The sequence below is a fragment of the Panulirus ornatus genome, chromosome 8, assembly GCF_036320965.1.
Source record: "Panulirus ornatus isolate Po-2019 chromosome 8, ASM3632096v1, whole genome shotgun sequence".
NCBI classification, from domain to species: domain Eukaryota; kingdom Metazoa; phylum Arthropoda; class Malacostraca; order Decapoda; family Palinuridae; genus Panulirus; species Panulirus ornatus.
The window spans coordinates 34,088,775-34,112,096 of record NC_092231.1 but is presented as its reverse complement, the minus strand read 5'-3'; the positions used below and the strand labels follow the sequence as shown (position 1 = coordinate 34,112,096).

General features: G+C 42.0%; 1 protein-coding gene across 1 annotated transcript in view; it reads right to left on the bottom strand.

Annotated features, from left to right (window-relative positions):
- Nucleotides 1-23,322, bottom strand: part of LOC139749709 (G patch domain-containing protein 1 homolog) — a 240,342-nt gene that overhangs the window by 175,838 nt on the left and 41,182 nt on the right. Inside the window, exon 2 of the mRNA XM_071663863.1 lies at nucleotides 12,252-12,321. Within this exon, the coding sequence (XP_071519964.1) occupies nucleotides 12,252-12,321 (70 nt within the window). The remainder of the gene's footprint in view (nucleotides 1-12,251; nucleotides 12,322-23,322) is intronic.

Below are 23,322 nucleotides of genomic sequence, written 5' to 3'. Positions count from 1 at the left end.
ACATGGGGTATTCAGTGAAATGAATAGGAATAATGAACAGTTTGTGTAGCTTTGTGCTGAAAGAGTATTGGTGACTAGGAATACTTGGTGTGAAAAGAGGGACATACATAAGTATATGTGGGTGAGGAGGACAGATGGTAAGAAGACACTACAGAAATATGTACTAACTGATATGTGTGCAAAAGGGAGACTCTTGAATGTGAATGTGGGAGAGGAGCAACTAGTGAAATGTCAGACCTTCATCTGGTGGAGGCAACAGTGAACTTTTGTAGGGCTTTATGGAAATGAGGGAACAGTATGAGTGAGAAGGGTGGTGAAAGTGCTAGAATGTGCAAGAGAAATGTGTGGATTGTGGGAAGCCAGCAGTACAATGAAGGTAATGAGTGGTGGGAGTACAAAGTCAAGTTGCTAGTACAGGAGAAAATAGAGGTGTATGAGCAGTTATTACAGGTTAGTAGTGCAAATGATTTGGAGATGTACAAGAGAAAGTGGAAGGAGGTCAAGAGAAAGATGCAGGGAGTCGAAAAAGAGGGCTAATGTGAGTTGGAGTGAGTGATTATCAATATAAACTTCACAGAGAGTAAAATTATTTGGAAGTATGTTAATGTTGCTACAGTCAGACGCACATAGTATTGGTAAGTGAAACATTATTTTACATCTGTTCATTATGCTTATGTTTTTCCTTAGGTATTTAAAAAAAAATCTATACCAAATAGTGCTGTGTATATCTTATATATTCAGTGGTGTAGGAGAGGATTCTGAAGCAACAAGTATATTATGACTTAGCTCATTACAAAATGAAACCAATATGAACATTAAGGTAAAGTGAGTTTATCTCAGGTGTTTTTAGAGCTAAATTTACCTTGATAGTTCAATGGAGATTCTTACACATTGAAACAAAGTGAGTCTATTATAAGGCCTTTCTTGTACTAGAAGCTTCTGGGTTTTCAATTTGTTGTCCTAGTTTTTCAATATAACTTGATGTGCATAAAACCCTCTATGTGACTTGCTGTAGAATTTTGTGGACTGGTATAAGACAGGCAACCAAAGGCTTTACTCTCAAATTCAGAGCACCCTTTAAGAAAAGTCTGTATGTAGGTTAATGTGAACAGCAGTGAAGAGGGCAAATGGGGAAGTGGTAACAGTTGATGAGAGGTGATGTAATGGAGTGAGCATTCTGATGGACTGTTGAATGTTTTTGATGATAGTAAGACACACATTGGGCATTTGGATCATAGAGGTGTGCAAAGTGAAAGAGTTATGGAAAGTGGTTTAATGAAGAAAGAAGAGACGGTGTAAGACAAAATGTGGTAAGGCAGCTGGAACAGATAGTATTGAATTTCTTAACAGAGGGGGTGGCTGTGCTGTTGCTGGTTAGTTAGGATTTTCAATGTATGTACAGATCAAGGTGAGGTGCCTGTGGACTAGCAAAATGCATGCACCTTACCACTGTATAAAGGCAAAAAACCAAAGGTTAGTGTTCAAACTACAGAGGCATAAGTTTACTGAATGTGGCTGGTAAGCTTAATGAGAGAGTGGTGACAGAGAGGGTGAAGTCATATAGAACATCAGATTTGGGAGAAGCAGTTTGGTTTCAGAAGTGGTAAAGGATGTGTGGATCAGGTGTTTGCTTTAAAGAATGCATGTGAGAAATATTTAGAGAAACTAATGGATTTGTGGGTGGCATTGATGGAACTGGAGAAAGCATGTGACAGGTTTGATAAAGATGCCTTGTGGAAGGTCTTGTGGTGTGGGAGAAAAGTTACTAAAAGCACAGAGAAGTTTCTATCAACAGAGGAAGGCATGTGTAACTGTAGAAGGAGAAGAAAGTAAGCAGTTTCAGGTGAAGGTTGGTCTGCGGCAGGCGTGTGTGTTGTCACCATGGCTGTTTAATTTGTTTATGGATGGAGTAGCGAGGGAGGTAAATGCAAGGGTCTTGGACAGAAGGGCAAGTAAACAGTCTGTAAGGGATGAAGGGCTCTGGGAAGTAAGTCAGTTTTTGTTTGATGATGACACAGCACTAGTGGAAGACTCAAGTGGGAAATGGTAGATGTTGGTGACTGAGCTTAGAAAAGTGTGTGAGGGAGAAGTTGAGATTAAATGTGAATAAAAGAAAGGTCACTGGGTATAACAGGGCAGAGGAACAAATGTGTGCGTGTGTGCATGCGTGCGTGTGTGTGTGTGTGTGTGTGTGTGTGTGTGTGTGTGGGGGGGGGGGGGGGGGGGGTTGAAGGGAGAAAATCTAGAAGTGATATGTTTCAGATACCTGGAAGTGGTAGTGTCACAGAGTAGGTGAGGGACTAAAGGTTCTGGGTGCACTGATGAATATGTGGAAAAATAGGTCATTATCTTGGAGGGTAAAAATGGGTATGTTTTAAGGTACAGTCTACCTAATGATGTATGGATGTTAAGTGTGGGCTATAAATGAGGATGCATGGAGGAGGGTGGATGAGTTGGAAATTAAATGCTTGAGGTAAATATGCGGTATGAGGTGGTTTGATCAAGTAAGTAATAAAAGGGGTGCTGTTGATGGACTGAATCAGGGTATGTGAAGTGGCCAGGGAAACCAAGGAAAGGTCTGTGGGGCCTGGTTTTGGATAGAGGGCTGTGGTTTTGGTACACTGCACATGACAGCTAAAGAATGTATGTGAGTGAATACAGCCTTTCTTCGGCTGTTCCTGGCACTACCTCATTAATGCCAGAAACAACAGACAGACATAAAGAAAATAGTATAGAGTATTTTTTGTAGGATACAGACAAGTGTTTGGGAGGGCTTATGGCAGGCTTATTGTTTGTACTTCTGCCAACTATTCTCAGCAAGAGATCTATAATATCTGGAAAGTGGCATGCTGGTGTCAGTGTTGGTAATATGGGAAAACATTTAAGGAAGAGCAACAGTTTAGGTAAAAGAAATGCAGGTTATAAAGTGTACCTTGTGCATGTCTGTGGATACTTGTAAGGTCTTCTGGGGTCTTCATCCCCATAGCCTGGGGAAGGCCCAGGCTGCTGAAAGGGGTTGTTCGTTGATCAAGCTGTTGAAAGCTGTAGCCATCTGGCCCATTTAGCCTTTACAACCTGGTTGGCCTGGTTCACTTTGTAGGTGGAAGATGGCAGGGCAGTGAAGAGTCTTGGACCCTAGATGTTTACAGTGTTCTCTCTTTTTGTGCATATTGTGCCTTTGGATTTCAGAGGTCGTATTATACAAAGTCTACCATGACTGTCATACCAGTAAGATGTTATTTACAAATGTAAGATGGGAACTTTACCATCTAGGATTCTCCAGGATTAGATGATGATATACCTCTCCTGTCTGTATTCCAGGGAATATAGCATCAGACACTTCAGTTGTTCCCAGTAATTTAGTTCCTTAACCATATTCATACAGGCTTTGAAAGATCTCTGGGCACTTTCTCAATCTAAAGTTTCAGTTGCCTTGTAGGGTGATGTTAAAATGTAAAAATACTTTATTTGTAAAAGAATTGTTTTTCTTCCCTTTCTTGAAGATCCACAGGATCAAGCCTGCCATCCTTCTGCATGAGGCAACCATTGTTTTGATGTGTTTGCTGACAGTAAAGGCATTAGACATTATAACTCCAAGGTCTTCCACATGATTCAACTGGTTTATGACAGAGCCTGTATTTGCCTAGTATTTTTTGTTGTTTATGAATTCTACATTTTCCTCATACTGAAGGAGATGAAAGTTATTTCCATTGGCAAGCAAGCTATTCTCAGTTATGAGGAACAGGAGGGGTGCAAGGACAGATACAGTTGGTGGTTACAGTACACAGTCATCTCTTTGTCTACACTGCATTAAGCCAAAGAAAAAATGAGAGAGTACAGTCTTGGGGCAACCAGCAACTCATGCCAGCATTCTTGAGCTTTCTCTTTACAGCTATATATACCAAAGAATGATCTTAAATTTTTGTCTTTTGAGTGTACATGACACCCTTGATGTCTGGAAGATGCCTAGCAGTCAAATAAAAGCATTAATCTGGATATAAAAATGTTATTTATCCCTGGGGATAGGGGAGAAAGAATACTTCCCACACATTCCCCACGTGTCATAGAAGGCAACTAAAGGGGACGGGAGCGGGGGGCTAGAAACCCGCCCCTCCTTGTGTTTTAACTTTCTAAAAGGGGAAACAGAAGAGGAGTCATGCGTGGTGTGCTCATCCTCCTTGAAGGCTCAGACTGGGGTGTCTAAATGTGTGTGGATGTAACCAAGATGAAAAAATGGAGAGATAAGTAGTATGCTTGAGGAAAGGAACCTGGATGTTTGGCTCTAAGTGAAACGAAGCTCAAGGGTAAAGGGGAAGAGTGGTTTGGGAATGTCTTGGGAGTAAAGTCAGGAGTTGGTGAGAGGACAAGAGCAAAGGAAGGAGTAGCACTACTACTGCAACAGGAGTTGTGGGAGTTCGTGATAGAGTGTAAGAAAGTAAACTCTAGATTGATAAGGGTAAAACTGAAAGTGGATGGAGAGAGATGGGTGATTATTGGTGACTATGCACCTGGTCATGAGAAGAAAAATCATGAGAAGCAAGTGTTTTGGGAGCAGAAGAGTGAGTGTGTTAGCAGCTTTGATGCACGAGACCAGGTTAAAGTGATGGGTGATTTGAATGCAAATGTGAGTGATGTGGCAGTTGAGGGAATAAGTGGTGTACATGGGGTGTTCAGTGTTGTAAATGAAAATGGTGAAGAGCTTGTAGGTTTGTGTGCTGAAAAAGGACTGATGATTGGGAATACCTGGAAGTGGATCATAGGGTGGGGGAGGGGGCGAAAATTCTGGGGGCCTTGAAGAATGTGTGGAAGTCGAGAACATTATCTCGGAAAGCAAAAATGGGTATGTTTGAAGGAATAGTGGTTCCAACAATGTTGTATGGTTGCGAGGCGTGGGCTATGGATAGAGTTGTGCGCAGGAGGATGGATGTGCTGGAAATGAGATGTTTGAGGACAATGTGTGGTGTGAGGTGGTTTGATCGAGTGAGTAACGTAAGGGTAAGAGAGATGTGTGGAAATAAAAAGAGCGTGGTTGAGAGAGCAGAAGAGGGTGTTTTGAAGTGGTTTGGGCACATGGAGAGGATGAGTGAGGAAAGATTGACCAAGAGGATATATGTGTCGGAGGTGGAGGGAGCAAGGAGAAGAGGGAGACCAAATTGGAGGTGGAAAGATGGAGTGAAAAAGATTTTGTGTGATCGGGGCCTGAACATGCAGGAGGGTGAAAGGAGGGCAAGGAATAGAGTGAATTGGAGCGATGTGGTATACAGGGGTTGACGTGCTGTCAGTGGATTGAATCAAGGCATGTGAAGCGTCTGGGGTAAACCATGGAAAGCTGTGTGGGTATGTATATTTGCGTGTGTGGATGTATGTATATACATGTGTATGGGGGGGGGTTGGGCCATTTCTTTCGTCTGTTTCCTTGCGCTACCTCGCAAACGCGGGAGACAGCGACAAAGTATAAAAAAAAAAAAAAAGAGAGATCTACATAAGTATTGTTGACTGGTTGGTAAAGTTATTTAATGTATGTATGACTCATGGTGAGGTGCCTGAGGATTGGCGGAATGCGTGCACAGTGCCATTGTACAAAGGCAAAGGGGATAAGAGTGAGTGCTCAAATTACAGAGGTATAAGTTTGTTGAGTATTCCTGGGAAATGATATGGGAGGGTATTGATTGAGAGGGGTGAAGGCATGTACAGAGCATCAGATTGGGGAAGAGCAGTGTGGTTTCAGAAGTGGTAGAGGATGTGTGGATCAGGTGTTTGCTTTGAAGAATGTATGTGAGAAATACTTAGAAAAGCAAATGGATTTGTATGTAGCATTTATGGATCTGGAGAAGGCATATGATAGAGATGCTCTGTGGAAGGTATTAAGAATATATGGTGCGGGAGGCAAGTTGTTAGAAGCAGTGAAAAGTTTTTATCGAGGATGTAAGGCATGTGTACGTGTAGGAAGAGAGGAAAGTGATTGGTTCTCAGAGAATGTAGGTTTGCGGCAGGGGTGTGTGATGTCTCCATGGTTGTTTAATTTGTTCATGGATGGGGTTGTTAGGGAGGTGAATGCAAGAGTTTTGGAAAGAGGGGCAAGTATGAAGTCTGTTGTGGATGAGAGAGCTTGGGAAGTGAGTCAGTTGTTGTTCGCTGATGATACAGCGCTAGTGGCTGATTCATGTGAGAAACTGCAGAAGCTGGTGACTGAGTTTGGTAAAGTGTGTGAAAGAAGAAAGTTAAGAGTAAATGTGAATAAGAGCAAGGTTATTAGGTACAGTAGGGTTGAGGGTCAAGTCAACTGGGAGGTAAGTTTGAATGGAGAAAAACTGGAGGAAGTAAAGTGTTTTAGATATCTGGGAGTGGATTTGGCAACGGATGGAACCATGGAAGCGGAAGTGAATCATAGGGTGGGGGAGGGGTCGAAAATCCTGGGAGCCTTGAAGAATGTGTGGAAGTCGAGAACATTATTTCAGAAAGCAAAAATGGCTATGTTTGAAGGAATAGTGGTTCCAACAATGTTGTATGGTTGCGAGGCGTGGGCTATGGATAGAGTTGTGCACAGGAGGGTGGATGTGCTGGAAATGAGATGTTTGAGGACAATGTGTGGTGTGAGGTGGTTTGATCGAGTAAGTAATGTAAGGGTAAGAGAGATGTGTGGAAATATAAAGAGCGTGGTTGAGAGAGTAGAAGAGGGTGTTTTGAAATGGTTTGGGCACATGGAGAGAATGAGTGAGGAAAGATTGACCAAGAGGATATATGTGTCGGAGGTGGAGGGAACGAGGAGAAGTGGGAGACCAAATTGGAGGTGGAAAGATGGAGTGAAAAAGATTTTGAGTGATCGGGGCCTGAACATGCAGGAGGGTGAAAGGCGGACAAGGAATAGAGTGAATTGGATCGATGTGGTATACCGGGGTAGACGTGCTGTCAGTGGATGGAATCAGGGCATGTGAAGCGTCTGGTGTAAACTATGGAAAGTTGTGTGGGGCCTGGATGTGGAAAGGGAGCTGTGGTTTTGGGCATTATTGCACGACAGCTAGAGACTGAGTGTGAACGAATGGGGCCTTTGTTGTCTTTTCCTAGCGCTACCTCGCACACATGAGGGGGGAGGGGGATGGTATTCCATGTGTGGCGAGGTGGCAATGGGAATGAATAAAGGCAGACAGTGTGAATTGTGTGCATGGGTATATATGTATGTGTCTGTGTGTGTATATATATGTGTACACTGAGATGTATAGGTATGTATATTTGCGTGTGTGGACGTGTATGTATATACATGTGTATGGGGGTGGGTTGGGCCATTTCTTTCGTCTGTTTCCTTGCGCTACCTCGCAAACGCGGGAGACAGCGACAAAGCAAAATAAAAAATAATAATAAAAATACATAAGTATACGTATGTAAGTAGGAGAGATGGCCAGAGAGCGTTATTGGATTATGTGTTAATTGATAGGCACGCGAAAGAGAGACTTCTGGATGTTAATGTGCTGAGAGGGGCAACTGGGGGGATGTCTGATCATTATCTTGTGAAGGCAAAGGTGAAGATATGAAGAGGTTTTCAGAAAAGAAGAGAGAATGTTGGGGTGAAGAAAAGAAGAGAGAATGTTGGGGTGAAGAGAGTGGTGAGAGTAAGTGAGCTTGGGAAGGAGACTTGTGAGAGGAAGAACCAGGAGAGATTGAGTGCAGAATTGAAAAAGGTGAGAGCAAATGACGTAAGGGTAGTGGGGGAGGAGTGGGGTGTATTTAGGGAAGCAGTGATGGCTTGTGCAAAAGATGCCTGTGGCATGCGAAAGGTGGGAGGTGGGAAGATTAGAAAGGGTAGCGAGTGGTGGGATGAAGAAGTAACATTGTTAGTGAAAGAGAAGAGAGAGGCATTTGGATGATTTTTGCAGGAAAATAGTGCAAATGACTGCAAGATGTATAAAAGAAAGAGGCAAGAGGTCAAGAGAAAGGTGTAAGAGGTGAAAAAGAGGACAATTGAGAGTTGGGGTGAGAGAGTACCATTAAATTTTAGGGAAAATAAAAAGATGTTTCGGAAGAAGGTAAATAAAGTGCGTAAGACAAGAGAGCAAATGGGACATAGGTCAAGGGGGCAAATGGGGAGGTGATAACAAGTAGTATCGAAGTGAGAGGGAGATGGAATGAGTATTTTGGAGGTATGTTGAATGTGTGTGATGATAGAGCGGCAGATATAGGGTGTTTTGGTCGAGGTGGTGCGCGAAGTGAGAGGGTTAGGGAGAATGATTTGGTAAACATAGACGAAGTAGTGAAAGCTTTGCAGAAGATGAAAGCCAGCAAGGCGGAGGGTTTGGATGGTATTGCTGTGGAATTTATCAAAAAAGGGGGTGACTGTGTTGTTGACTGGTTGGTGAGGATATTCAATGTATGTATGGTTCATGGTGAAGTGCTTGAGTATTGACAGAATGCATGTATAGTGCCATTGTACAAAGGCAAAGGGGATAAAGGTGAGTGTTCAAATTACATAGGTATAAGTTTGGTGAGTATCCCTGGGAAATGATATTGGAGGGTATTGATCGAGAGGGTCAAGGAATGTACTGAGCATCAGATTGAAGAGGAGCAGTGTGGCTTCAGAAGTGGTAAAGGATGTGTGGATCAGGTGTTTGCTTTGAAGAATGTATGTGAGAATTACTTAAAGCAAATGGATTTGTATGTAGCATTTATGGACCTGGAGAAGGCATATGATAGAGTTGATAGAGATGCTCTGTGGAAGGTATTAAGAATATATGGTGTGGGAGGCAAGTTGCTAGAAGCAGTGAAAAGTTTTTATCAAGGATGTAAGGCATGTGTACTAGAGGAAGAGAGGAAAGTGAGTGGTTCCCAGTGAATGTCGGTTTGCGGCAGGGGTGTGTGATGTCTACATGGTTGTTTAATTTGTTTATGGATGTGGTTGTTAGGGAGGCGAATGCTTGAGTTTTGGAGAGGGGGGTAAGTATGCAGTCTGTTGTGGATGAAAGGGTTTGGGAAGTGAGTCAGTTGCTGTTTGCTGATGATATGGCACTGGAGGCTGATTCGGGAAGGAAACTGCAGAAGTTGGTGACTGAGTTTGGTAAAGTGAGTGAAAGAAGAAAGCTGAGAGTAAATGTGAATAAGAGCAAGGTTATTAGGTTCAGTAGGGTTGAGGGACAAGTCAATTGGGAGATAAGTTTGAATGGAGAAAAACTGGAAGTGTGAAGTGTTTTAGATATCTGGGAGTGGATTTGGCAGCGGATGGAATCATGGAAGCAAAAGTGAGTCACAGGGTGGTGGAGGAGGCAAAGGTTCTGGCAGCGTTGAAGAATGTGTGGAGGGCAAGAGCGTTATCTCGGAAAGAGAAGTGGGAGACCAAATTGTAGGTGGAAGGATGGAGTGAAAAAGATTTTGAGCGATCAGGGCTTGAACATACAGGAGGGTGAAAGTTGTGCAAGGAATGGAATGAATTGGAAAGATGTGGTATACCGGGCTTGATGTGCTGTCACTGGATTGAACCAGAGCATGTGAAGTTTTGTGATGCCTGGATGTGGAAAGGGAGTTGTGGTTTTGGTGCATTACAAACAACAGTAGAGACTGAGTGCGAAACGAATGTTGCCTTTGTTGTCATTTCCTGGTGCTACCTCGCATGCACACGGGGGGATGTGTGTGTCATTTCATGTGTGGCATGGTGGCAGCAGGAATGGATGAAGGCAGCATGTATGAATATGTACATGTGTATACATGTATATATCTGTGTATGTATATGGATGTATACATTGAAATGTATAGGTATGTATATGTGCATGTGTGGGCGTTTATGTATATACATGTGTATGTGGGTGGGGTGGCCATTCTTTCGTCTGTTTCCTTGCACTACCTCACTAATGCAGAAGACAGCATCAAAGTATAATAATAATAACCAAAAAGATGTTAGTGCACTGAAACTGCTGAACCACAGCTTGGGTTAGACTATGTCTGCACTTAGAACAATTCTGAAGAATAAGGACAAGATCAGGGCTTTTATGCATTCTACTCCTCTTTCTACGAGGGTGACTCATTCAAGGGGTGTTTTAATAGAAAAGATGGAGAACCAGATAGGCATTTAGATAGGATATGAGACAGTGACACATGCCCAAAAGTCAACTGATCATCATGGAAAAGGCTACGAGAATTTTCAACCATCTGCAGGAAAAAAAAAAGAGGATGAAGGGTGAATGACTGAGACCTTCCAGGCATACAAACTTTGGTTTCAAAAATCTAAGAGTTGAAATAACTTCAACATACATATCTTTGATGAAGTGGTGGGTACCAACAAGCAAGCATCATGGAAGTTTTTCACTACCTCCAGGGATATCATCAAACATGGAAATCACCCCCCCCCCCAACAAGCTTGTATTTACTGTTGATGAGATAGGTCTTTTCTAGATGTGAATATCATCATGGACATTCATCTCCTAGAATGAAAAGCATGCACAAGGGTTTAAAGCCACCAACAATCACCTTGCACTCTTGCAGGGTGGTAATGCTTTATGGGACTTCAAGCTGAAGCCCATAGTTGTTTACCATCACAAAACACCCAGAGCACTGGAGGATTTCTCCAAGGAACATCTGCCTGTCATTCTGGAAAGTGAACAAGAAGGCCTGGGTGACAATGGATATTTTTCGCAATGGTATGAGTTAAGTTTTTGTCCTGTTCCAATGCATTACTGTAATGAAAACAGCTTGGGTTTAAGGAGGATGATCAAAGGATTAAGCATGACAACATGCACATGGTAAATGATGCCAGCCTAGAAATCAACAATATCAAAGTGGATGCCCTACTGCTGTTTCATGTGGGAACTAACCAAAGAACAGCAGGAGTTGGAGAGAGACAAAGCTATGGAGGAGGCTGAGGATGAGCTTCACCTGTACAAACCTACCACAGCCATGTTGAAGAATGTGATAACCAAGACTAACAAAGTCCAAGAGATGCCTGCTTTAAGATGAGTGCAGTTTCCAAGGAGATGAATCACAACACTGTCCCACTGTCACAGAACTAACTCATCCCATCCAATCTCCCACGATCATCTGCTCAAGCTGCTCTCACCAAGTGCATTGGAGATTACTATACCATAACTTACTGTTTCTTGATGATTTTTTATCATAAAGTCATTAAACATTATCACAATCATTTTGCAATGGATCTAAAACAATTATCATGAGTACACAGTCATCATTTGTGTTATTGCTAATATCCCAATGAAGCCCTCATACATGACCAAAGGTGCTAATGGTAGCGCCTCCAATGGAGTTGTTATACTGGACTCCTTTAGCACTAAACTCACTTATAGCTCTTTGATTAGAACAGTAGCAGCTACAGGAGATTCATCTATATACATCATCTGAAACATTACCAGACTCCGGCTGCTTGAGGTTACAATTCCATGAAATGTTATCTTTGGTGAGGTCACAGTTTAATAGGAGTTAACTCAACATGGGGATGAGAGGCATTTAACTCACAAGTAAGGTAGAATTGAACCTTCTGATGTGTAACTGATTTCTATGGTCTCCCCAATGTGCAAAAAAACAGTGAAATAATTTTCCTTTCTTCAGCTTATTGAACAGATACCCCCAAAATACAAAAATACAAAAACATTATTTCTTTTTATGAATAAAGACTTAAATATTACTTACTTAAGAAGAACATATTCCTTGGACTGCCTTATCCTAGATATGCAAAAAATTCCTATCTCATTTACAATTAGGAGTACTAAAAAGATCACAGCAACTATTTCATTCTTGTGAATTAAGAGCAAAGCACTCAGAGTACAGTAAAGTGAAAATACACTATTTACCAGACTGGCCAATCCTAAATACAGGAGGTGAGGCATGATCATGAGTGCAACAGATAGCAAGGGCACAGTACTGGGAACCAAAGGTACACTTAGTACCAAACAAATGTGTGCAATTAGTCCACCATGGGCACAAGCGTGTTATGAGGCATTTAGGCAGCTCCAATTACTCATCCTTTGTTTAGGAGGTCATCTATGGCCAATGAAAAGAGCATACAATGCACATGGAATTCAACTTGTGGAAGGATGTAATTGGTGATTGAAGTGCAGTGCACTGAAAAGATTATGAAGCTTCTAGCCCATGGAGGACTGAGATCTCATTAAGGCTCATGGGATGAACCAGTCCTTGAGAGAAATACAATAATTACACAAACCATTCAAGTGATAAAACTAAAGCATTTCAGTTATGATACTTCATGCTTCATGACAACTAAGTCTACATTCTACAGTGGATGAAAATAAAAAGCTAACCTTCTTCGACCTTGTTTGTCTCGTGCAAACTGATCCTCAATGCGTGGAGCCTTGCGGATATGCACATCATCTGTAAAAAGAGTAAACATTGCATGTAATTTTCAATCTACTAAATGAGGCTTTATAACAAAATCAATCATATGTAACTTTCTTAAAACAATGCTATTGCAAAGAGCCAAAAACTCACCAATATCTAAGGTGTCTCATGATCTCATTACGATTCCCTTTCTAAGTTATTCATTTTATTATTCACAAAATATCTAGAATCACACACACACACACACACACACACACACACACACACACACACACACAGTAACCACCTGTTAATGAGCAAACTATGAGCTTGTAACAATAAACTACCAATAACTGTCGGTAGATATCAAGATGGGAGTAGGTGCAGATTGCATTTGCAATAAATGTGATGCTAATGTTGTGGATGATGAATATCATGTATTATTTCAGTGAGAAAATGATGATACTGTTAGGATGCAAAATAAGTATATTCTAAACTATCAAAAATCCAAGGCAACTCAGATCAAACGTATTTAATGCAAACTACCAATGTAACTGTTCTAAAAATACTATTGCTCTATCTAAGAGCAATGTTTAGTATATCTAGATGTATCATTGTGATGACAAGTAAATGTAACTGTCGCTGACAAGTCATATTCTTTAGTTACTCAAATCTAAATTGCAATTTGCATTTCAAGATAGTTACTTATGTTATTAAGGAGATGTACTCCATATATTTTCTAAAAGTATAAGCAAATAAACTATTCTATACTATTCTCATACACACACACGTTTTTTTTCTTTACCTATAATAAACAAAGAACTAGCTTCTATTAAAGCCCTAAAGTTACCCAAGACCTTTCTTAAGGCTCCTAGTTCCAGCACAAGCTGCATTGCCTTAAGAAGCAGGAAAATGAAGACTCCTTTGGAATGAAAGCTTCAAAAGCATGAACTCAAAGTATACAGGCTCGCTGAAGCTGACTTTTCATTTGCAGTGTAACTTTAAGCAGACAGAGTCCAGTAAAACCAAACACACACACACAAACACATATCTCCATCATGCCTGATTGCCGTTTCCCATGTCAGTGAGGTAGTGTCAGGAAACAGATGAAGAAAGACCTATCCATTCTTATATGAATATACACACATATATGCACATACATATATCATACTAACCCCCAACTACCAGGTTCATATGCACTATTGGGGTGAAGAGACTGGTGAGAGTAAGTGAGCTTGGGAAGGAGACTTGTGTGAGGAAGTAACAGGAGAGAATGAGTACAGAATGGAAAAAGGTAAGAACAAAGGACGTAAGAGGTGTGAGGAAGGAAAGGGATGTATTTAGGGAAGCAGTGATGGCTTGCATAAAAGATGCTTGTGGCATGAGAAGCATGGGAGGTGGGCAGATTAGAAATGGTCGTGAGTGGTAGGATGAAGAAGCGAGGTTATTAGTGAAAGAGAAGAGGGAGGCATTTGGACGATTTTTGCAGGGAAATAATGCAAAAGACTAGAGACGTATAAAAGAAAGAGGCAGGAGGCCAAGAGACAGGTGCAAGAGGTGAAAAACAGGGCAAATGAGAGTTGGGGTGACAGAGTATCATTAAATTCTAGGGAGAATAAACATATGTTTGGGAAGGAGGTAAATAAAGCACATAAGACAAAGGAACAAATGGGAACATCAGTGAACAGGGCTAATGGGGAGGTGATAACAAGTAATGGTGATGCCAGAGAGAGATGGAGTGAGTATTTTGAAGGTATGTTGAATGTGCTTGATGATAGAGTGGCAGATATAGGTTGATTTGGTCGAGGTGGTGTGCAAAGTGAGAAGATTAGGGAGAATGATTTGGTAACCAGAGAGGAGGTAGTAAAAGACATGCAGAAGGTGAAAGCCGGCAAGGCAGCAGGTTTGGATGGTATTGCAGTGGAATTTATTAAAAAAAGGGGGTTAATGTGTTGTTCACTGGTTGGTAAGATTATTTAATGTATGTATGACTCATGGTGAGGTGCCTGAGGATTAGTGAAATGCTTGCATAAAGCCATTATACAAAGGCAAAGGGTATAAAGGTGTGTGCTCAAACTACAGAGGTATAAGTCTGGTGAGTATTCCTGGGAAAATATATGGGAGGGTATTGACTGAGAGGGTGAAGGCATGTACAGAACATCAGATTGGGAGAGAACAGTGTGACTTCAGAAGTGGTAGAGGATATGTGGATCAGGTGTTTACTTTCAAGAAGGTATGTGGGAATAGGGGATAGGGGAGAAAGAATACTTCCCACGCATTCCTCACATGTCGTAGAAGGCGACTAAAGAGGACGGGAGCGGGGGGCCAGAAACCCTCCCCTCCTTGTATTTTAACTTTCTAAAAGGGGAAACAGAAGAAGGAGTCATGCGAGGAGTGCTCATCCTCCTCGAAGGCTCAGATTGGGGTGTCTAAATGTGTGTGGATGTAACCAAGATGTGAAAAAAGGAGAGATAGCTAGTATGTTTGAGGAAAGGAACCTGGATGTTTTGGCTCTGAGTGAAACGAAGCTCAAGGGTAAAGGGGAAGAGTGGTTTGGGAATGTCTTGGGAGTAAAGTCAGGGGTTAGTGAGAGGACAAGAGCAAGGGAAGGAGTAGCGCTACTCCTGAATCAGGAGTTGTGGGAGTATGTGATAGAGTGTAAGAAAGTAAATTCTAGATTGATATGGGTAAAACTGAAAGTTGATGGAGAGGGATGGCTGATTATTGGTGCATATGCACCTGGGCATGAGAAGAAAGATCATGAGAGGCAAGTCTTCTGGGAGCAGCTGAATGAGTGTGTTAGTGGTTTTAATGCACAAGACCAGGTTATAGTGATGGGTGATTTGAATGCAAAGGTGAGTAATGTGGCAGTTGAGGGAATAATTGGTATGCATGGAGTGTTCAGTGTTGTAAATGGAAATGGTGAAGAGCTTGTAGATTTATGTGCTGAAAAAGGACTGGTGATTGGGAATACCTGGTTTAAAAAGCGAGATATACATAAGTATACATATGTAAGTAGGAGAGATGGCCAGAGAGTGTTATTGGATTACGTGTTAATTGATAGATGCAGGAAAGAGAGACTTTTGGATGTTAATGTGCTGAGAGGTGCAACTGGAGGGATGTCTGATCATTATCTTGTGGAGGCAAAGGTGAAGATTTGTCGGGGTTTTCAGAAAAGAAGAGAGAATGTTGGGGTGAGGAGAGTGGTGAGAGTAAGTGAGCTTGCGAAGGAGACTTCTGTGAGGAAGTACCAGGAGAGACTGAGTACAGAATGGAAAAAGGTGAGAACAAAGGAGGTAAGGGGAGTGGGGGAGGAATGGGATGTATTTAGGGAAGCAGTGATGGATTGCGCAAAATATGCTTGTGGCATGAGAAGCATGGGAGGTGGGTTGATTAGAAAAGGGTAGTGAGTGGTGGGATGAAGAAGTAAGATTATTAGTGAAAGAGAAGAGAGAGGCATTTGGACAGTTTTTGCAGGGAAAAAATGCAAATGAGTGGGAGAGGTATAAAAGAAAGAGGCAGGAGGTCAAGAGAAAGGTGCAAGAGGTGAAAAAGAGGGCAAATGAGAGTTGGGGGGTGAGAGAGTATCATCAAATTTCAGGGAGAATAAAAAGATGTTTTGGAAGGAGGTAAATAAAGTGCGTAAGACAAGGGAGCAAATGGGAACTTCAGTGAAAGGGCCTAATGGGGAGGTGATAACAAGTAGTGGTGATGTGAGAAGGAGATGGAGTGAGTATTTTGAAGGTTTGTTGAATGTGTTTGATGACAGAGTGGCAGATATAGGGTGTTTTGGTCGAGGTGGTGTGCAAAGTGAGAGGGTTAGGGAAAATGATGCCACAAGCATCTTTTGCACAATCCATCACTGTTTCCCTAAATACATCCCATTCCTCCCCCACTCCCCTTACTTCCATTGTTCTCACCTTTTTCCATTCCTGTACTCAGTCTCTCCTGGTACTTCCTCACACAAGTCTCCTTCCCAAGCTCACTTACTCTCACCACCCTCTTCACCCTAACATTCACTCTTCTTTTCTGAAAACCCATACAAATCTTCACCTTAGCCTCCACAAGATAATGATCAGACATCCCTCCAGTTGCAACTCTCAGCACATTAACATCCAAAAGTTCTCTTTCGCGCGCCTGTCAATTAACACAATCCAATAACGCTCTCTGGCCATATCTCCTACTTCCATACGTATACTTATGTATATCTCGCATTTTAAACCAGGTACTCCCAATCACCAGTCCTTTTTCAGCACAAAAATCTACAAACTCTTCACCATTTCCATTTACAACACTGAACACCCCATGTATACCAAGAAAGATCATGAGAGGCAAGTGTTTTGGGAGCAGGTGAATGAGTGGTTTTGATGCACAAGACCGGGTCATAGTGATGGGTGATTTAAATGCAAAGGTGAGTCATGTGGCAGTTGAGGGAATGAATATATATATATATATATATATATATATATATATATATATATATATATATATATATATATATATATATATATATATATATATATTTTTTTTCATACTATTCACCATTTCCCGCGATAGCGAGGTAGCGTTAAGAACAGAGGACTGGGCCTTTGAGGGAATACCCTCACCTGGCCCCCTTCTCTGTTCCTTCTTTTGGAAAATTAAAATAAAAAAAATGAGAGGGGAGGATTTCCAGCCCCCCGCTCCCTTCCCTTTTAGTCGCCTTCTACGACATGCAGGGAATACGTGGGAAGTATTCTTTCTCCCCTATCCCCAGGGATATATATAGATATATATATACATATTATCATTATTATTATTATTTTGCTTTGTCGCTGTCTCCCGCGTCTGCGAGGTAGGGCAAAGAAACAGACGAAAGAAAATGGCCCAACCCACCCCCATACACATGTATATACATACACATCCACACACGCAAATATACACACCCATACATCCCAATGTACACATATATATATACACACACAGACACATATATACCCATGCACACAATTCTCACTGTCTGCCTTTATTTACTCCCATTGCCACCTCACCACACATGGAATAACATATACATATATATATATATATATATATATATATATATATATATATATATATATATATATATATATATATATATATATATTTTTTTTTTTTTTTTTTTTTTTTTTTTTATACTTTGTCGCTGTCTCCCGCGTCTGCGAGGTAGCGCAAGGAAACAGACGAAAGAAATGGCCCAACCCCCCCCCCATACACATGTACATACACATGTCCACACACGTGTATACATACCTACACAGCTTTCCATGGTCCACCCCAGACGCTTCACATGCCTTGATTCAATCCACTGACAGCACGTCAACCCCTGTATACCACATGACTCCAATTCACTCTATTCCTTGCCCTCCTTTCACCCTCCTGCATGTTCAGGCCCCGATCACACAAAATCTTTTTCACTCCATCTTTCCACCTCCAATTTGGTCTCCCTCTTCTCCTCGTTCCCTCCACCTCCGACACATATATCCTCTTGGTCAATCTCTCCTCACTCATTCTCTCCATGTGCCCAAACCATTTCAAAACACCCTCTTCTGCTCTCTCAACCACGCTCTTTTTATTTCCACACATCTCTCTTACCCTTACGTTACTTACTCGATCAAACCACCTCACACCACACATTGTCCTCAAACATATATATATATATATATATATATATATATATATATATATATATATATATATATGTGGAAGGTATTAAGAATATATGGTGTGGGAGGAAAGTTCTTAGAAGCAGTGAAAAGTTTTTATCGAGGATGTAATGCATGTGTACGTGTGGGAAGAGAGGAAAGTGATTGGTTCTCAGTGAATGTAGGTTTGCGGCAGGGGTGTGTGATGTCTCCATGGTTGTTTAATTTGTTTATGGATGGGGTTGTTAGGGAGGTAAATGCAAGAGTTTTGGAAAGAGGGGCAAGTATGAAGTCTGTTGGGGATGAGAGAGCTTGGGAAGTGAGTCAGTTGCTGTTCGCTGATGACACAGCGCTGGTGGCTGATTCATGTGTGAAACTGCAGAAGCTGGTGACTGAGTTTGGTAAAGTGTGTGGAAGAAGAAAGTTAAGAGTAAATGTGAATAAGAGCAAGGTTATTAGGTACAGTAGGGTTGAGGGTCAAGTCAATTGGGAGGTGAGTTTGAATGGAGAAAAACTGGAGGAAGTGAAGTGTTTTAGATATCTGGGAGTGGATCTGGCAGCGGATGGAACCATGGAAGCGGAAGTGGATCATAGGGTGGAGGAGGGGGCGAAAATTCTGGGGCCTTGAAGAATGTGTGGAAGTCGAGAACATTATCTCGGAAAGCAAAAATGGCTATGTTTGAAGGAATAGTGGTTCCAACAATGTTGTATGGTTGCGAGGCGTGGGCTATGGATAGAGTTGTGCGCAGGAGGATGGATGTGCTGGAAATGAGATGTTTGAGGACAATGTGTGGTGTGAGGTGGTTTGATCGAGTGAGTAACGTAAGGGTAAGAGAGATGTGTGAAATAAAAAGAGCGTGGTTGAGAGAGCAGAAGAGGGTGTTTTGAAGTGGTTTGGGCACATGGAGAGGATGAGTGAGGAAAGATTGACCAAGAGGATGTATGTGTCGGAGGTGGAGGGAACAAGGAGAAGAGGGAGACCAAATTGGAGGTGGAAAGATGGAGTGAAAAAGATTTTGTGTGATCGGGGCCTGAACATGCAGGAGGGTGAAAGGAGGGCAAGGAATAGAGTGAATTGGAGCGATGTGGTATACCGGGGCTGACGTGCTGTCAGTGGATTGAATCAAGGCATGTGAAGCGTCTGGGGTAAACCATGGAAAGCTGTGTAGGTATGTATATTTGCGTGTGTGGACGTATGTATATACATGTGTATGGGGGGGGGGTTGGGCCATTTCTTTCGTCTGTTTCCTTGCGCTACCTCGCAAACGCGGGAGACAGCGACAAAGGGTTAGGGAAAATGATTTGGTAAACAGAGAAGAGGTAGTAAAAGCTTTGCAGAAGATGAAAGCCGGCAAGGCAGCAGGTTTGGATGGTATTGCAGTAGAATTTGCTAAAAAAGGGGGTGACTGTATTGTTGACTGGCTGGTAAGGTTATTTAATGTATGTATGATTCATGGTGAGGTGCCTGAGGATTGGCGGAATGCTTGCATAGTGCCATTGTACAAAGGCAAAGTGGATAAGAGTGAGTGCTCAAATTACAGAGGTATAAGTTTGTTGAGTATTCCTGGGAAATTATATGGGAGGGTATTGATTGAGAGGGTGAAGGCATGTACAGAGAATCAGATTGGGGAAGAGCAGTGTGGTTTCAGAAGTGGTAGAGGATGTGTGGATCAGTGTTTGCTTTGAAAAATGTATGTGAGAAATACTTAGAAAAGCAAAGGGATTAGTATGTAGCATTTATGGATCTGGAGAAGGCATATGATAGAGTTGATAGAGATGCTCTGTGGAAGGTACTAAGAATATATGGTGTGGGAGGCAAGTTGTCAGAAGCAGTGAAAACTTTATTATCGTTCCCTCCACCTCCGACACATATATCCTCTTGGTCAATCTTTCCTCACTCATTCTCTCCATGTGCCCAAACCATTTCAAAACACCCTCTTCTGCTCTCTCAACCACGCTCTTTTTATTTCCACACATCTCTCTTACCCTTACGTTACTTACTCGATCAAACCACCTCACACCACACATTGTCCTCAAACATCTCATTTCCAGCACATCCATCCTCCTGCGCACAACTCTATCCATAGCCCACGCCTCGCAACCATACAACATTGTTGGAACCATTATTCCTTCAAACATACCCATTTTTGCTTTCCGAGATAATGTTCTCGACTTCCACAAATTCTTCAAGGCTCCCAGAATTTTCGCCCCCTCCCCCACCCTATGATCCATTTCCGCTTCCATGGTTCCATCCGCTGCTAGATCCACTCCCAGATACCTAAAACACTTCACTTCCTCCAGTTTTTCTCCATTTAAACTCACCTCCCAATTGAATTGACCCTCAACCCTACTGTACCTAATAACCTTGCTCTTATTCACATTTACTCTTAACTTTCTTCTTTCACACACTTTACCAAACTCAGTCACCAGCTTCTGCAGTTTCTCACATGAATCAGCCACCAGCGCTGTATCATCAGCGAAACACAACTGACTCACTTCTCAAGCTCTCTCATCCCCAACAGACTTCATACTTGCCCCTCTTTCCAAAATTCTTGCATTCACCTCCCTAACAACCCCATCCATAAACAAATTAAACAACCATGGAGACATCACACACCCTGCCGCAAACCTACATTCACTGAGAACCAATCACTTTCCTCTCTTCCTACACGTACACATGCCTTACATCCTCGATAAAAACTTTTCACTGCTTCTAACAACTTGCCTCCCACACCATATATTCTTAATACCTTCCACAGAGCATCTCTATCAACTCTATCATAGGCCTTCTCCAGATCCATAAATGCTACATACAAATCCATTCGCTTTTCTAAGTATTTCTCACATACATTCTTCAAAGCAAACACCTGATCCACATATCCTCTACCACTTCTGAAACCACACTGCTCTTCCCCAATCTGATGCTCTGTACATGCCTTCACCCTCTCAATCAATACCCTCCCATATAATTTACCAGGAATACTCAACAAACTTATACCTCTGTAATTTGAGCACTCACTCTTATCCCCTTTGCCTTTGTACAATGGCACTATGCACGCATTCCGCCAATCCTCAGGCACCTCACCGTGAGTCATACATACATTAAATAACCTTACCAACCAGTCAACAATACAGTCACCCCTTTTTTAATAAATTCCACTGCAATACCATCCAAACCTGCTGCCTTGCAGGCTTTCATCTTCCGCAAAGCTTTTACTACCTCTTCTCTGTTTACCAAATCATTTTCCCTAACCCTCTCACTTTGCACACCACCTCGACCAAAACACCCTATATCTGCCACTCTATCATCAAACACATTCAACAAACCTTCAAAATACTCACTCCATCTCCTTCTCACATCACCACTACTTGTTATCACCTCCCCATTTGCGCTCTTCACTAAAGTTCCCATTTGCTCCCTTGTCTTACGCACTTTATTTACCTCCTTCCAGAACATCTTTTTATTCTCTCTAAAATTTAATGATACTCTCTCACCCCAACTCTCATTTGCCCTTTTTTCACCTCTTGCACCTTTCTCTTGACCTCCTGTCTCTTTCTTTTATAAGTCTCCCACTCAACTGCATTTTTTCCCTGCAAAAATCGTCCAAATGCCTCTCTCTTCTCTTTCACTAATACTCTTACTTCTTCATCCCACCACTCACTACCCTTTCTAATCAACCCACCTCCCACTCTTCTCATGCCACAAGCATCTTTTGCGCAATCCATCACTGATTCCCTAAATACATCCCATTCCTCCCCCACTCCCCTTACTTCCATTGTTCTCACCTTTTTCCATTCTGTACTCAGTCTCTCCTGGTACTTCCTCACACAAGTCTCCTTCCCAAGCTCACTTACTCTCACCAACCTCTTCACCCCAACATTCACTCTTCTTTTCTGAAAACCCATACAAATCTTCACCTTAGCCTCCACAAGATAATGATCAAACATCCCTCCAGTTGCACCTCTCAGCACATTAACATCCAAAAGTCTCTCTTTCGCACGCCTGTCAATTAACACGTAATCCAATAACGCTCTCTGGCCATCTCTCCTACTTACATAAGTATACTTATGTATATCTCGCTTTTTAAACCAGGTATTCCCAATCATCAGTCCTTTTTCAGCACATAAATCTACAAGCTCTTCACCATTTCCATTTATAACACTGAACACCCCATGTACACCAATTACAGAGGTATAATTCTTTTTTAGTATTCCTGAGAAATTATATGGGAGGGTGTTGATTGAGAGGGTGAAGGCATGTACAGAGCATCAGATTCGGGAAGAGCAGTATGGTTTCAGAAGTGGTAGAGGATGTGTGGATCAGGTGTTTGCTTTGAAAAATGTATGTGAGAAATACTTAGGAAAGCAAATGGATTTGTATGTAGCATTTACGGATCTGGAGAAGGCATATGATACAGTTGATAGAGATGCTCTGTGGAGGGAACTAAGAATATATGGTGTGAGAAGCAAGTTGTTAAAAGCAGTGAAAAGTTTTTATTGAGGATGTAAGGCATGTGCTTGTGTAGGAAGAGAGGAAAGTGATTGGTTCTCAGTGAATGTAGGTTTGCGGCAGAGGTGTGTGATGTCTTCATGGTTGTTTAATTTGTTTATGGATGGGGCTGTTAGGGAGGTGAATGCAAGAGTTTTGGAAAGAGGGGCAAGTATGCAGTCTGTTGGGATGAGAGAGCTTGGGAAGTGAGTCAGTTGTTGTTCGCTGATGATACAGCGCTGGTGGCTGATTCATGTGAGAAACTGCAGAAGCTGGTGACTGAGTTTGGTAAAGTGTGTGAAAGAAGAAAGTTAAGAGTAAATGTGAATAAGAGCAAGGTTACTAAGTACATTAGGGTTGAGGGTCAAGTTATTTGGGAGGTAAGTTTAAATGGAGAAAAACTGGAGGAAGTGAAGTGTTTTAGATATCTGGGAGTGGATCTGGCAGTGGATGGAACCATGGAAGCGGAAGTGAATCATAGGGTGGGGGAGGGGGTGAAAATCCTGGGAGCCTTGAAGAATGTGTGGAAGTCAAGAACATTATCTCCGAAAGCAAAAATGGTTATGTTTGAAGGAATAGTGGTTCCAACAATGTTGAATGGTTGCGAGGCATGGGCTATGGATAGAGTTGTGCGCAAGAGGGTGGATGTGCTGGAAATGAGATGTTTGAGGACAATATGTGGTGTGAGGTGGTTTGATCGAGTAAGTAATGTAAGGGTAAGAGAGATGTGTGGAAATAAAAAGAGCGTGGTTGAGAGAGCAGAAGAGGGTGTTTTGAAATGGTTTGGGCATATGGAGAGATTGAGTGAGGAAAGATTGACCAAGAGGATATATGTGTCGGAGGTGGAGGGAACGAGGAGAAGTGGGAGACCAAATTGGAGGTGGAAAGATGGAGTGAAAAAGA